Here is a 16,069-nt window from a genome sequence, read left to right as displayed (position 1 = left end):
AAACCAGTTGACACTCCCCTACCTGATGGCTACCAAGTCGAGCGAAAGGGGGAGAGGAATGATCCTTCATACGAAGACCCTTCTCGCTATCGCCATCTTGTGGGTAAGCTTATATACATAACACTCACTAGACCTGATATTTGCTATGCTGTGAATCAGGTTAGCCAGTACATGAAAGCTCCAACAACCTACCACTGGAGTCTCTTGGATAGAATCCTTCACTACCTCAAGAAAAGCCCAGGCTAAGGCATATGGATGGGCAAGAATGACAATACCGAGCTTGTAGGATATTGTGATGCGGATTGGGGCGGTGATCGGACAGATAGGAAGTCTACAACGGGCTATTGTACCTTCATAGGAGGCAACTTAGTCACGTGGAAGACCAAGAAGCAAAAGGTGGTGTCGATGTCAAGTGCCGAGTCCGAGTATAGAGCGATGCGAAAGCTGACTACCGAGCTAACATGGCTCAAGGCATTGTTAGAAGAACTAGGCATCAAACAATCAACACCAATTCCTATGCATTGTGATAATGAAGCCGCAATCCACATAGCCACGAACTCGGTGTTCCATGAAAGAACCAAACACATCGAGTTGGACTGCCACAAAGTTCGCGAGAAGATTGAAGAAGGAGTCACACTCCCATATCATACACCAAGCGTGGACCAGCTCACTGATATCTTCACCAAGGCCGCCTGTCGTAAAGTTTGTGATCACATTCACCACAAGCTCCGACTGGTGGACTTGACTCACCCTTGATCAAGTCTCCTACCCGTGACCATCATACTCTTTTTCCCTCAATTTAGTTTTGTCCCATGTGGTTTTCTACTTTGAGGTTTTTAATGAGGTGATGGCTTACGGGGTTCCAAGCTTAACCGTTTCACTTAGTTAAGCTTGAGGGGGAGTATTGATCTAGGACACGAGATCAAGGTTGTCCGTACGGATGTTCCTACAAGTGTCCGTACAAGTGACCATACGGCTTAGGCCATTAGGCCATGGTTCGGTTTGATAAATAAGAAGGAGAGGCCTTAGTAATAAGAAGCCCATAAGAAGAGAAGGATCTAGAAGAGAGGAGATAAAATATCTCATGGAAGAAGTCACATATTCACCTTAGGAGCGAGTGTCAACGAGACGACCAAGGGGAAAGGGCACATTGCTTTCATCATTAAGAATGATCACGACCTGCCCAAGCAAGTGGCTATCTCCTTCCTTTTGTATCTAACGGCTATGTGCCTCTTTGTTTCTATATTAAGCCTTGTAACAACATAAGAGAAAATTTTCTAATTAAGTCTTTCTGAATACACATTCTTTTTCACCTCTTATTCTCTCGATTCTCCTCTACTCTTCTCTAAATAATTCCGCAATTCTAACAGTCCAGATTATTATGACTTTAATGATGTGAAATCTCCAATGATTTCTAATCCCGGTTCAAATTCTGACCAGCCACTCTACTAGACAGAAGAGTCAAATCTGATAAACGTGAAAAAAAGTTCAAATCAGAAATTTAATTTAAAATTTGTTCTTGTAGATGATTGGCCTCGTATTTGTTAATATCTAATACATTGTACTCTAAGGTATCTTTACTCAGAAAAAACAGTGTTTGTATAAATACAAAAATACCATATGTAGTGAGAAAACAGGTACATAACATAAAACGTGTCATAGCATGATGTGAGTGTGGAGTACTCTCAGTATATTAAGAACCTGATTATGACCCAAATACTAGGGACTCTTGCAGGGTGAACTACATATTTTATATACAGTATATGTGAACAAACCATTTTTCAAGACAAACAAGATGCATACGAAATGAAACCTTCTACTATCAAAAAGTCATGCAACAAGTAATCAACATGAGTCTACTTTGTGAACTAGTACTAAATTGCATCAATGAAAGTATTATAGATCATTAAAATATCAAAAAAGTATACTAGATCTAGAGAGTCAGCCTGTAACGCCCCCGAACTGTTCTATGACCACGAAGGCCATCGGACGGCACCGAGACGCCACTATAGGGACGTTCACCAACGATCCGGCCGGGTGCAAGAACGAATCAGGATCCTTTGGTCAGTCCATCGGTGAGGTTTCCGACCACACGGCACATCCTTCAGGCTTTAAAACCCCACAGACACGCCATGCGTTGAGCCGACTCGGACAAAGTCTATATCAGTACGACTCGCCCGATTAAAGGAAACCCAGATATTTCGATTAACAAAAAGAGTTATTACAAAAGAGTTTTTGGACAAGGCTTAGTGCCGAGTTTGATTTGAAATAAAAGACATACTTGTATTTTACAATCGACACAAAATAAAAACTACTCTGGGTTCCTATCGTTCACCACGCCCTCTAGTTCCCTCTAGGCTCACCTGCAGCACAAAATATTATTATAAGTAATCTAGGATTACTTAGTGAGCTCAGGGTTCTTGCAACATATTAATCCCCCAACCCCAAACATCAACAACAAACAACATGCAAGCAAGCATCACAAACATCAAGCAATCAGAGATAGCATGCGGAAGCTAATAAGCTAAGCAATACAATTTAGTGCAAAAATAATAACATGCAACAACATGCAACAACAATAACTTGAATAAAAACACGAGTTTCAAACAAGTTTAATTTCTGGGCCCAGTATGCTTCCTTTTCCTAACCCCTCATGAACAACCGTATTGCAACCACAGAGGCATGCAATCGGACATCACTCAAAGCCACATCGTCGTGTAGACAGCCTCGGCCAGGGTAGCGAGCCCAGTAACCTCCGAGCTCTTCGTAACCAACCCTACAAACACACGAACATGGGTTGCATGTCGCGACTGCATGTGGTACGGATGGGAAGGATAGCAATACCAAGTCTTACTACGCTTAGCTAGACTTTCTCGCGGACTAAAACGCATTAAGACTTCATCAAAGTTGATACTTGAGTTTATATGGTTTTTAAGCTCATAATTTTACAAGTATCTTAACTAGTTATCACCCTTGTTACTAGAACATTTCGAACTAGTAACTGGTATAACCTCACCGCGCATGCATTTAAACAAGAAAATCACAAAGAAATTCAAGTAAAATGCAACTAAATGCTCATGCAAACCGTGCACTAGATGGATGTCTTTATTCCCCATCTATTCCGGCGAAATATGTGCCTGAACTCACAGAAAACCGGCAATCTCTGGAAGGAGTGGTCGGACTTTCTTCATGGCAACACTTGAATCATCTCCCTTGTTGAAATCGAGTTCCTTCTCGATTCAACACTTAACAGCGGTCGTCGATAGTCTTGTCTTGCTTCTTCTCTTTCTCTCCTCTTTCTCTCTTTCTCTCCTTTCTTTCTTTCTCTCTTCTTTACTTATGAATTTTTGGCGAAAATGAGAGAGGGTAGAGGTCCTTATATAGAGGAAGAGGTCGCGACTTGGCCCAATGCATGTTTGGCGTTTGCCAAGTCTTGTGGCCACAAAATTTCTTGCTTGTACACTTGTTGAGTGTGAGCAACACTTTTCCAAAGGAATCTTGCATGTTTTCCCATTCACACTTTGCATGAGAGGCGATTGGCTGCTTGGAAATGATGATGCTTCCCACTTCCAATTTTGTTGTAGAGATGCCATGGAATATCCTTCATGGATTCCTCTTCTAACTTGCATGCTTTCTCATTGGTTGATTTTTGAGAAAACAAATTCCACAATTTCTGGAATCTTGTCGGGTCGGCCGGTCGTCGGTCATCTCTCGACTTTACTTGATCCTTCTCGGAAACTCTCGGCAATACTCGGTCGTCATCGGCAACTCTTGCTCATCCCTCTTAGTCGTTATCGGCAACTCTCGCCAACTCTCGAACATCCTTGGTAAATCTTCGGACATCCTCGGCAATTCTCGGCACTTTTGGACATCCTCGGATATCCTCGGCAGCTCTTGAACTTTCTCGGCAATTCTCGGATATCCTCGGCAACTCTCAGTATTTTGCGGTACGCTTTGGACAACTCTCGGTCCTTCGGACATCTTTGGACAACTCGGCCATTTCTCGATCCGTCCAGATTTTCTCGGACTTTTCTTCAGCAATCTTTCTACTCTCCTTGCTGGCTTCCTCTCTTGATCTTTTGGCCTTGTGTTTTTATTTTGAAATTTACCTCTGGGTGAGGGTCACTACATTCTCCCCCCCCCCCCTTAATAGAATTTGTCCCATATTCCATAGGGTTCCGATGCTCCTGCTTCTTCTTCTTCGACAAATAATTGAGGATTCTTGGCTTGAATTCTATCCTCATCTTCCCATGTGTGACTTTACGGTTCTGCTTTCCCCAAAATACTTGGATTTGAGTAATATTCCTGTTCTTCAACTTCTGAGTCCTTCTTTGCCCTATTCCAAACGGTCCTTCGGGGTATGTCAGATTAGGCTCCAACTCCTCGATAGGTTCGGGCACAATCATGTTAGGATCTGGCACATGCTTCTGTAGTTGTGAAACATGGAAGATTTTATGTAGCCGCATCATCTCTAGCATAGCTTGTTGGTAGGCTACTTCTCCAACTCTTTGCTCAATCGGGTATGGTCCGATTAACCATACCGCAAGTTTTCCCACTTTACCAAATCGATCCTTTCCTTTTTGTGGTGCGACCTTCAAGTACACCATATCTCCGACTTTAAACTCCACTTCCTGCCTTTTGCGATCTGCGTACTTCTTCTCACGGTGTTGTGCCTTCTACATACTCTCCCGTATGAACTTGATCTTCTCCGTCGTCTCATCAATCAGCTTGTGATTGAAACTTGTCCTTTCCCCAACTTTGGTCCAACACAAAGGCTTTTGACAGGGCCTTCCATACATTGCTTCAAAGGGCGACATGCCTATGCTTGAGTGATAACTATTGTTATACGCAAATTCGACTAATGGCAAATTCTTCTCCCAATCTGATGACCATTCCAAAGCACATAGTCGGATCATGTCTTCTATGGTTCGGATAGTCCTTTCTGTCTGTCCATCCGTCTCTAGGTGGAATGAGGTGCTCATGTGAACATCTGTTCCCAACGCCCTATGCAGATCTTGCCAAAATAATGACGCGAATTTCGGATCTCGATCAGAGACAATGTTTGCTGGCACACCATGCAACTTTAGAATCTCGTCTATATATTTCTCTGCCAAGACTGGCGCTTGATCCGTGCTTCTTACTGGAACCAAACGGGCTACTTTGGTTAAACGATCAACCACTACCCATACTGCATCATTAATTTGTCCCTTCCTTGTTGGTAGACCGGTAATAAAATCCATCGAGATAAAATCCCATTTCCACGTTGGTATGGGCAAGATGCGAAGCAAACCTGCTGGCACTTGATGTTCTACCTTGACTCTTTGACATGAATCACATTGGCTTACCCATTGTGCTACTGCTCTCTTCAATCCATGCCAATGATAATATCTCCGCACATCCTTGTACATCTTGGTACTTCCAGGATGTATACTTAACTCTGAGCTGTGGGCTGCTCTCAATATCTCTTCTCGTAGTCCACTCCGGTCTGGTACAGTTATTCACCCGTTATGAAGTAGGGTATCATCATCCGCCAAATGATAACCACTAGCATTCGGTCCTTCTCAACTTTTCAATTCTTCGATAATCTACTTCAGGTTCTTGTCCTTGGGTTGCTCTTCACGAATTCGATGTAGTAGGCTCCCTTGAGTTACAGCTTGTAAACCCAACGGCTTACTAGTTTCTCCTACTAAGGCTAGAAGTCTTACCTTCTTTAATTCTTCAGCTAGAGACTCCACATCTTTCTCGGCATCAACTTGTGCTTTCCTTCGGCTTAGTGCATCTATAAATACATTTGCTTTGCCTGGGTTGTACTGAATCTTCAAATCGTAATCGGCAATTAATTCCATCCACCTTTTCTGCCGCAAATTAAGATCTGGTTGCGTGAACAAGTATTTAAGGCTTTGATGGTCCGTAAATACCTGAACCGCTTCTCCATACAAGTAGGATCTCCATATCCCTAGCGCAAACACCACGGCTGCCATCTCTAGGTCACGTGTGGGGTAGTTCTCCTCATGCTTCCTTAAATGTCGGGAGGCATAAGCAATAACTCTCTCTCCTTGCGTCAGAACACTTCCAACTCCAACTCTTGATGCATCGGTATACACGGCATACGGCTGATTAGGCTCGAGTAGAGCCAAAATTGGTGCCGATGTTAATGCTCCTTTTAGCTTCCTAAAAGCTTATTCTACTTCTTCGCTCCATATAAATGGTACTCCTTTACCGGTGAGTCGTGTCAGAGGTTTTGCAATGGATGAAAATCCCTTTACAAACTTCCGGTAATAGCCTGCAAGGCCTAAGAAACTTCTGACTTCGGTCACTAAGGTTGGCTTCAGCCAATCCTGAATTGCGGCAATCTTTTCTGGGTCGGCGGACACGCCTTGCACCGAAACTCGGTGTCCTAGAAATCCAATCTCCCTTTGCCAGAACTTACACTTGCTGAACTTGCCGAACAGCTTCATCTCCCTTAGTCTCTCCAATACTTTCCTCAAATGCTCTGCGCGCTCCTCTGTACTCCGTGAATATATAAGGATGTCATCGATGAATATAATCACAAATTGATCCAAATAATAATGGAAAACTTCATTCATTAGCAATTGGGGTAGCTCCGGGCTAAAGATTTATGGTGAAAGGATGGCTTTTTGGTGGAGGCAATCCTTCCAACGGCTTGAATACGTCCTCATAGTTCTTGACTATGGCAATGTCCTCAACTCCCATGGCGGTAAGAGTGACTAGATACACGCTTTCTTCATCAAACAATCTTCCAATCCTTACTGCTGATTCGAAGTACGCCGTCTTACTCAGGCTAATTCAGTTGAAAATTAGAGGTGTCCTTCCTCCATTTTCAAATATAACTCTGCTCCTGCTGCAGTCTATATGGGCTTGGTGCTCCGATAACCAATCCATTCCCAAAATAGCATCGAACCTCTCCAACGGCATCACTAGAGGATTCACCGGGACGTTTGTATCCTGCAAGACTATCGACACTTCCTTGAACCATCTTCTCGTCTTCAAAGGCGGTTGATTACCAGCGGTGTAGACGTTGATGTTCACTTCTTCTTCCTCACACAAGTCTCCAAACTTGTCAGCCACTCCGGGAGTCACAAAACTATTGGACGCTCCCGAATCAAACAGTACATGTGTGGGGTTACCACCAACAAGTAATGTTCCTAAATGCAAGGCAAATATAAAAATGCAATGCAAAAGCTAAACACACAAACACACAACAATCACAAGAGAGTTAGAACCCGATCAAACATGTTATAAGGCCTTTCGCAGGCTTTGGGGTTTTGGGTGGCTCTACTCCGAAAGCAAAAACATTTGCTAGGGTTGCTTGCTTCTTCGCTGGGGGTTCCTTCGCTTGCTGCGCTGGCTGGGCACGGTTCATAGTTTGGGCGTTCGTTTTGGTCGGCTTCGGTGGACATGAGGTCGCATAGTGTCCCATCTCGTCACAGTAGAAACATGTGACAGACGAGAGACTAGTATTCTTAGTTTCCTCAACGGTTGGACAAGCTCGAGCAAAATTCCCAAGTTGACCACAAAGATAGCATCCCCTGGGATCCATGTTGCTCACAGTGCGTCCTTCTTGGTTAACAGTCATATTGACTTTACCATGGCCTGCGCCCCAATTTTGTCCTGCTACTTGATTCACCTTCCGGAAGTTCAAAATCTTATTTTGCCGCACTGGTTCCTTCTTTTCTCTTGGGCCATAATCTCCTTTTCCGTCTCGATGGCCTCCTCAACACTCACTGCTCTCTCCTCCACTTCTGCGACACTTCGATATGTCACAGCGTGTAACCTTCCCTTTATATCTGGCCTAAGTCCGTTAAAGAATCTCCGGGCCATGGCTAGCTCATCGTCATTACCCTGGTACAAATATCTCCGAAGTCTGGTGAAAACTCTCCCATAGGCTAGAACACTCATCTCACCTTGTTCCAGTCGCAAGAACTTATTCTCTAGTCGATCACGTGACTCTGGTGGAAAGTACTTTTGCTCAAATTCTCTCCGGAATATATCCCATGATATAGTCTGAAATCGATAGCAAGGAACTACGCTATCCCACCATGCACGAGCATCTTCTTCCAAGAATTTGACCGCGATTGGTCTCCTAAACTCCTCCGGACACTTTGACATGTCAAAGTAAGTCTCCAATTCTCTTATTCATGCGTCTGCTAGGACAGTGTTCTGATCTCCTTTGAACTTGGGAAGTCCTAGGTTTGTCATCATCACTACCAACTTTAGAAAGTGGTCTGAAGAAGTTTCTGCTGGTTGACTTCCTTGGTTTTGCTGCTGCTGAATCATGTGGTTTAAAAGATCTTGAATCATTTAAGCGTCTGCCACCTGATCACCAAGTGTTTCTTGGGAGGCTAGACGAACAACCGATACCAAACACATATGAGGACGCGAAAGAAAGCAAAGAATGGCTTGGAGCGGTAGACGACGAGGTGGAGGCCATGATAAGGAACCACACATGGGATGAAGCTGACCTTCCACCAGGGAATAAGGCGGTAAGCTCAAAGTGGGTCTTCACAATCAAGCACCTAAGTAATGGAGACATAGAGAGATATAAAGCTCGTCTAGTGGCGCGAGGGTTTACTCAAACATATGGCCAGGACTACAAAGAAACGTTCGCACCAGTGGCAAAGCTTCACAACATGAGAGTTGTCTTATCTTTGGCTACCAACCTCTCTTGGGAGTTGTGGCAGATGGATGTCAAAAACGCATTCTTACAAGGAGAGTTGAAAGAAGAAGTATATATGACACCACCACCAGGACTCGAAAACACTATCACTCCCGGAAAGGTGTTAAGGCTAAGGAAGGCTATATATGGGTTGAAACAATCCCCACGTGCCTGGTATCACAAGTTGAGAACCACACTTATTGGGTATGGCTTCAAGAAAACTCACTCGGACAATTCACTCTTCACCCTTCAAAACAATAAAGGTATAGTGGTTGTGCTCGTATATGTAGATGACATTATCATCTATGGAGACAACCAAGAAGGTATTAGGGAGATCAAAGCTCACTTAAATGCTGTTTTTGATATAAACGACCTTGGTGAACTTAAGTATTTTCTTGGGATTGAAGTGTGCCGATCTCCGGAGGGGCTATTTCTCTCACAACGAAAGTATACTCTTGATTTGCTGTGTGAAACAGGGAAACTAGGAGCTAAACCAGTTGACACTCCCCTACCTGATGGCTACCAAGTCGAGCGAAAGGGGGAGAGGAATGATCCTTCATACGAAGACCCTTCTCGCTATCGCCATCTTGTGGGTAAGCTTATATACATAACACTCACTAGACCTGATATTTGCTATGCTGTGAATCAGGTTAGCCAGTACATGAAAGCTCCAACAACCTACCACTGGAGTCTCTTGGATAGAATCCTTCACTACCTCAAGAAAAGCCCAGGCTAAGGCATATGGATGGGCAAGAATGACAATACCGAGCTTGTAGGATATTGTGATGCGGATTGGGGCGGTGATCGGACAGATAGGAAGTCTACAACGGGCTATTGTACCTTCATAGGAGGCAACTTAGTCACGTGGAAGACCAAGAAGCAAAAGGTGGTGTCGATGTCAAGTGCCGAGTCCGAGTATAGAGCGATGCGAAAGCTGACTACCGAGCTAACATGGCTCAAGGCATTGTTAGAAGAACTAGGCATCAAACAATCAACACCAATTCCTATGCATTGTGATAATGAAGCCGCAATCCACATAGCCACGAACTCGGTGTTCCATGAAAGAACCAAACACATCGAGTTGGACTGCCACAAAGTTCGCGAGAAGATTGAAGAAGGAGTCACACTCCCATATCATACACCAAGCGTGGACCAGCTCACTGATATCTTCACCAAGGCCGCCTGTCGTAAAGTTTGTGATCACATTCACCACAAGCTCCGACTGGTGGACTTGACTCACCCTTGATCAAGTCTCCTACCCGTGACCATCATACTCTTTTTCCCTCAATTTAGTTTTGTCCCATGTGGTTTTCTACTTTGAGGTTTTTAATGAGGTGATGGCTTACGGGGTTCCAAGCTTAACCGTTTCACTTAGTTAAGCTTGAGGGGGAGTATTGATCTAGGACACGAGATCAAGGTTGTCCGTACGGATGTTCCTACAAGTGTCCGTACAAGTGACCATACGGCTTAGGCCATTAGGCCATGGTTCGGTTTGATAAATAAGAAGGAGAGGCCTTAGTAATAAGAAGCCCATAAGAAGAGAAGGATCTAGAAGAGAGGAGATAAAATATCTCATGGAAGAAGTCACATATTCACCTTAGGAGCGAGTGTCAACGAGACGACCAAGGGGAAAGGGCACATTGCTTTCATCATTAAGAATGATCACGACCTGCCCAAGCAAGTGGCTATCTCCTTCCTTTTGTATCTAACGGCTATGTGCCTCTTTGTTTCTATATTAAGCCTTGTAACAACATAAGAGAAAATTTTCTAATTAAGTCTTTCTGAATACACATTCTTTTTCACCTCTTATTCTCTCGATTCTCCTCTACTCTTCTCTAAATAATTCCGCAATTCTAACAGTCCAGATTATTATGACTTTAATGATGTGAAATCTCCAATGATTTCTAATCCCGGTTCAAATTCTGACCAGCCACTCTACTAGACAGAAGAGTCAAATCTGATAAACGTGAAAAAAAGTTCAAATCAGAAATTTAATTTAAAATTTGTTCTTGTAGATGATTGGCCTCGTATTTGTTAATATCTAATACATTGTACTCTAAGGTATCTTTACTCAGAAAAAACAACGTTTGTATAAATACAAAAATACCATATGTAGTGAGAAAACAGGTACATAACATAAAACGTGTCATAGCATGATGTGAGTGTGGAGTACTCTCAGTATATTAAGAACCTGATTATGACCCAAATACTAGGGACTCTTGCAGGGTGAACTACATATTTTATATACAGTATATGTGAACAAACCATTTTTCAAGACAAACAAGATGCATACGAAATGAAACCTTCTACTATCAAAAAGTCATGCAACAAGTAATCAACATGAGTCTACTTTGTGAACTAGTACTAAATTGCATCAATGAAAGTATTATAGATCATTAAAATATCAAAAAAGTATACTAGATCTAGAGAGTCAGCCTGTAACGCCCCCGAACCGTTCTATGACCACGAAGGCCATCGGACGGCACCGAGACGCCACTATAGGGACGTTCACCAACGATCCGGCCGGGTGCAAGAACGAATCAGGATCCTTTGGTCAGTCCATCGGTGAGGTTTCCGACCACACGGCACATCCTTCAGGCTTTAAAACCCCACAGACACGCCATGCGTTGAGCCGACTCGGACAAAGTCTATATCAGTACGACTCGCCCGATTAAAGGAAACCCAGATATTTCGATTAACAAAAAGAGTTATTACAAAAGAGTTTTTGGACAAGGCTTAGTGCCGAGTTTGATTTGAAATAAAAGACATACTTGTATTTTACAATCGACACAAAATAAAAACTACTCTGGGTTCCTATCGTTCACCACGCCCTCTAGTTCCCTCTAGGGTCACCTGCAGCACAAAATATTATTATAAGTAATCTAGGATTACTTAGTGAGCTCAGGGTTCTTGCAACATATTAATCCCCCAACCCCAAACATCAACAACAAACAACATGCAAGCAAGCATCACAAACATCAAGCAATCAGAGATAGCATGCGGAAGCTAATAAGCTAAGCAATACAATTTAGTGCAAAAATAATAACATGCAACAACATGCAACAACAATAACTTGAATAAAAACACGAGTTTCAAACAAGTTTAATTTCTGGGCCCAGTATGCTTCCTTTTCCTAACCCCTCATGAACAACCGTATTGCAACCACAGAGGCATGCAATCGGACATCACTCAAAGTCACATCGTCGTGTAGACAGCCTCGGCCAGGGTAGCGAGCCCAGTAACCTCCGAGCTCTTCGTAACCAACCCTACAAACACACGAACATGGGTTGCATGTCGCGACTGCATGTGGTACGGATGGGAAGGATAGCAATACCAAGTCTTACTACGCTTAGCTAGACTTTCTCGCGGACTAAAACGCATTAAGACTTCATCAAAGTTGATACTTGAGTTTATATGGTTTTTAAGCTCATAATTTTACAAGTATCTTAACTAGTTATCACCCTTGTTACTAGAACATTTCGAACTAGTAACTGGTATAACCTCACCGCGCATGCATTTAAACAAGAAAATCACAAAGAAATTCAAGTAAAATGCAACTAAATGCTCATGCAAACCGTGCACTAGATGGATGTCTTTATTCCCCATCTATTCCGGCGAAATATGTGCCTGAACTCACAGAAAACCGGCAATCTCTGGAAGGAGTGGTCGGACTTTCTTCATGGCAACACTTGAATCATCTCCCTTGTTGAAATCGAGTTCCTTCTCGATTCAACACTTAACAGCGGTCGTCGATAGTCTTGTCTTGCTTCTTCTCTTTCTCTCCTCTTTCTCTCTTTCTCTCCTTTCTCTCTTTCTCTCTTCTTTACTTATGAATTTTTGGCGAAAATGAGAGAGGGTAGAGGTCCTTATATAGAGGAAGAGGTCGCGACTTGGCCCAATGCATGTTTGGCGTTTGCCAAGTCTTGTGGCCACAAAATTTCTTGCTTGTACACTTGTTGAGTGTGAGCAACACTTTTCCAAAGGAATCTTGCATGTTTTCCCATTCACACTTTGCATGAGAGGCGATTGGCTGCTTGGAAATGATGATGCTTCCCACTTCCAATTTTGTTGTAGAGATGCCATGGAATATCCTTCATGGATTCCTCTTCTAACTTGCATGCTTTCTCATTGGTTGATTTTTGAGAAAACAAATTCCACAATTTCTGGAATCTTGTCGGGTCGGCCGGTCGTCGGTCATCTCTCGACTTTACTTGATCCTTCTCGGAAACTCTCGGCAATACTCGGTCGTCATCGGCAACTCTTGCTCATCCCTCTTAGTCGTTATCGGCAACTCTCGCCAACTCTCGAACATCCTTGGTAAATCTTCGGACATCCTCGGCAATTCTCGGCACTTTTGGACATCCTCGGATATCCTCGGCAGCTCTTGAACTTTCTCGGCAATTCTCGGATATCCTCGGCAACTCTCAGTATTTTGCGGTACGCTTTGGACAACTCTCGGTCCTTCGGACATCTTTGGACAACTCGGCCATTTCTCGATCCGTCCAGATTTTCTCGGACTTTTCTTCAGCAATCTTTCTACTCTCCTTGCTGGCTTCCTCTCTTGATCTTTTGGCCTTGTGTTTTTATTTTGAAATTTACCTCTGGGTGAGGGTCACTACATTCTCCCCCCCCCTTAATAGAATTTGTCCCATATTCCATAGGGTTCCGATGCTCCTGCTTCTTCTTCTTCGACAAATAATTGAGGATTCTTGGCTTGAATTCTATCCTCATCTTCCCATGTGTGACTTTACGGTTCTGCTTTCCCCAAAATACTTGGATTTGAGTAATATTCCTGTTCTTCAACTTCTGAGTCCTTCTTTGCCCTATTCCAAACGGTCCTTCGGGGTATGTCAGATTAGGCTCCAACTCCTCGATAGGTTCGGGCACAATCATGTTAGGATCTGGCACATGCTTCTGTAGTTGTGAAACATGGAAGATTTTATGTAGCCGCATCATCTCTAGCATAGCTTGTTGGTAGGCTACTTCTCCAACTCTTTGCTCAATCGGGTATGGTCCGATTAACCATACCGCAAGTTTTCCCACTTTACCAAATCGATCCTTTCCTTTTTGTGGTGCGACCTTCAAGTACACCATATCTCCGACTTTAAACTCCACTTCCTGCCTTTTGCGATCTGCGTACTTCTTCTCACGGTGTTGTGCCTTCTACATACTCTCCCGTATGAACTTGATCTTCTCCGTCGTCTCATCAATCAGCTTGTGATTGAAACTTGTCCTTTCCCCAACTTTGGTCCAACACAAAGGCTTTTGACAGGGCCTTCCATACATTGCTTCAAAGGGCGACATGCCTATGCTTGAGTGATAACTATTGTTATACGCAAATTCGACTAATGGCAAATTCTTCTCCCAATCTGATGACCATTCCAAAGCACATAGTCGGATCATGTCTTCTATGGTTCGGATAGTCCTTTCTGTCTGTCCATCCGTCTCTAGGTGGAATGAGGTGCTCATGTGAACATCTGTTCCCAACGCCCTATGCAGATCTTGCCAAAATAATGACGCGAATTTCGGATCTCGATCAGAGACAATGTTTGCTGGCACACCGTGCAACTTTAGAATCTCGTCTATATATTTCTCTGCCAAGACTGGCGCTTGATCCGTGCTTCTTACTGGAACCAAACGGGCTACTTTGGTTAAACGATCAACCACTACCCATACTGCATCATTAATTTGTCCCTTCCTTGTTGGTAGACCGGTAATAAAATCCATCGAGATAAAATCCCATTTCCACGTTGGTATGGGCAAGATGCGAAGCAAACCTGCTGGCACTTGATGTTCTACCTTGACTCTTTGACATGAATCACATTGGCTTACCCATTGTGCTACTGCTCTCTTCAATCCATGCCAATGATAATATCTCCGCACATCCTTGTACATCTTGGTACTTCCAGGATGTATACTTAACTCTGAGCTGTGGGCTGCTCTCAATATCTCTTCTCGTAGTCCACTCCGGTCTGGTACAGTTATTCACCCGTTATGAAGTAGGGTATCATCATCCGCCAAATGATAACCACTAGCATTCGGTCCTTCTCAACTTTTCAATTCTTCGATAATCTACTTCAGGTTCTTGTCCTTGGGTTGCTCTTCACGAATTCGATGTAGTAGGCTCCCTTGAGTTACAGCTTGTAAACCCAACGGCTTACTAGTTTCTCCTACTAAGGCTAGAAGTCTTACCTTCTTTAATTCTTCAGCTAGAGACTCCACATCTTTCTCGGCATCAACTTGTGCTTTCCTTCGGCTTAGTGCATCTATAAATACATTTGCTTTGCCTGGGTTGTACTGAATCTTCAAATCGTAATCGGCAATTAATTCCATCCACCTTTTCTGCCGCAAATTAAGATCTGGTTGCGTGAACAAGTATTTAAGGCTTTGATGGTCCGTAAATACCTGAACCGCTTCTCCATACAAGTAGGATCTCCATATCCCTAGCGCAAACACCACGGCTGCCATCTCTAGGTCACGTGTGGGGTAGTTCTCCTCATGCTTCCTTAAATGTCGGGAGGCATAAGCAATAACTCTCTCTCCTTGCGTCAGAACACTTCCAACTCCAACTCTTGATGCATCGGTATACACGGCATACGGCTGATTAGGCTCGAGTAGAGCCAAAATTGGTGCCGATGTTAATGCTCCTTTTAGCTTCCTAAAAGCTTATTCTACTTCTTCGCTCCATATAAATGGTACTCCTTTACCGGTGAGTCGTGTCAGAGGTTTTGCAATGGATGAAAATCCCTTTACAAACTTCCGGTAATAGCCTGCAAGGCCTAAGAAACTTCTGACTTCGGTCACTAAGGTTGGCTTCAGCCAATCCTGAATTGCGGCAATCTTTTCTGGGTCGGCGGACACGCCTTGCACCGAAACTCGGTGTCCTAGAAATCCAATCTCCCTTTGCCAGAACTTACACTTGCTGAACTTGCCGAACAGCTTCATCTCCCTTAGTCTCTCCAATACTTTCCTCAAATGCTCTGCGCGCTCCTCTGTACTCCGTGAATATATAAGGATGTCATCGATGAATATAATCACAAATTGATCCAAATAATAATGGAAAACTTCATTCATTAGCAATTGGGGTAGCTCCGGGCTAAAGATTTATGGTGAAAGGATGGCTTTTTGGTGGAGGCAATCCTTCCAACGGCTTGAATACGTCCTCATAGTTCTTGACTATGGCAATGTCCTCAACTCCCATGGCGGTAAGAGTGACTAGATACACGCTTTCTTCATCAAACAATCTTCCAATCCTTACTGCTGATTCGAAGTACGCCGTCTTACTCAGGCTAATTCAGTTGAAAATTAGAGGTGTCCTTCCTCCATTTTCAAATATAACTCTGCTCCTGCTGCAGTCTATATGGGCTTGGTGCTCCGATAACCAATCCATTC

The 16,069-nt window shown here is 43.5% G+C and overlaps 2 protein-coding genes across 2 annotated transcripts; both read right to left on the bottom strand.

The window, feature by feature from the left end:
* Nucleotides 1–1,414: 1,414 nt before the first annotated feature.
* On the bottom strand, nucleotides 1,415–4,607 carry LOC147933050 (uncharacterized). The gene is made up of 2 exons (XM_087477272.1): nucleotides 4,265–4,607; nucleotides 1,415–1,467 (listed from the first exon to the last, which is right to left on the bottom strand). The coding sequence occupies exons 1-2, from the start codon at nucleotides 4,605–4,607 to the stop codon at nucleotides 1,415–1,417; spliced, it is 396 nt and encodes a 131-aa protein (XP_087333398.1).
* Nucleotides 4,608–10,581: 5,974 nt separating this feature from the next.
* On the bottom strand, nucleotides 10,582–13,771 carry LOC147933049 (uncharacterized). Its single transcript, XM_087477271.1, has 2 exons — nucleotides 13,429–13,771; nucleotides 10,582–10,634 (listed from the first exon to the last, which is right to left on the bottom strand). Exons 1-2 carry the CDS (start codon nucleotides 13,769–13,771, stop codon nucleotides 10,582–10,584), a joined length of 396 nt encoding a protein of 131 aa, XP_087333397.1.
* Between the last annotated feature and the right edge of the window lie 2,298 nt (nucleotides 13,772–16,069).

Source organism: Camelina sativa, chromosome 12, assembly GCF_030686135.1.
Source record: "Camelina sativa cultivar CO46 ecotype springtype chromosome 12, ASM3068613v1".
In the NCBI taxonomy this organism is placed as follows: domain Eukaryota; kingdom Viridiplantae; phylum Streptophyta; class Magnoliopsida; order Brassicales; family Brassicaceae; genus Camelina; species Camelina sativa.
This window is presented reverse-complemented; position numbering and strand designations above follow the sequence as displayed.

Coding starts and splice junctions, on each gene's coding strand:
- LOC147933050 (XM_087477272.1), bottom strand. CDS start 4,607: ATGGTGTACTTGAAGGTCGCACCACAAAAAGGAAAGGATCGATTTGGT. Junction 1,468..4,264: donor ATTTTGGGGAAAGCAGAACC/GTAAAGTCACAC, acceptor CACGTTTATCAG/ATTTGACTCTTCTGTCTAGT.
- LOC147933049 (XM_087477271.1), bottom strand. CDS start 13,771: ATGGTGTACTTGAAGGTCGCACCACAAAAAGGAAAGGATCGATTTGGT. Junction 10,635..13,428: donor ATTTTGGGGAAAGCAGAACC/GTAAAGTCACAC, acceptor CACGTTTATCAG/ATTTGACTCTTCTGTCTAGT.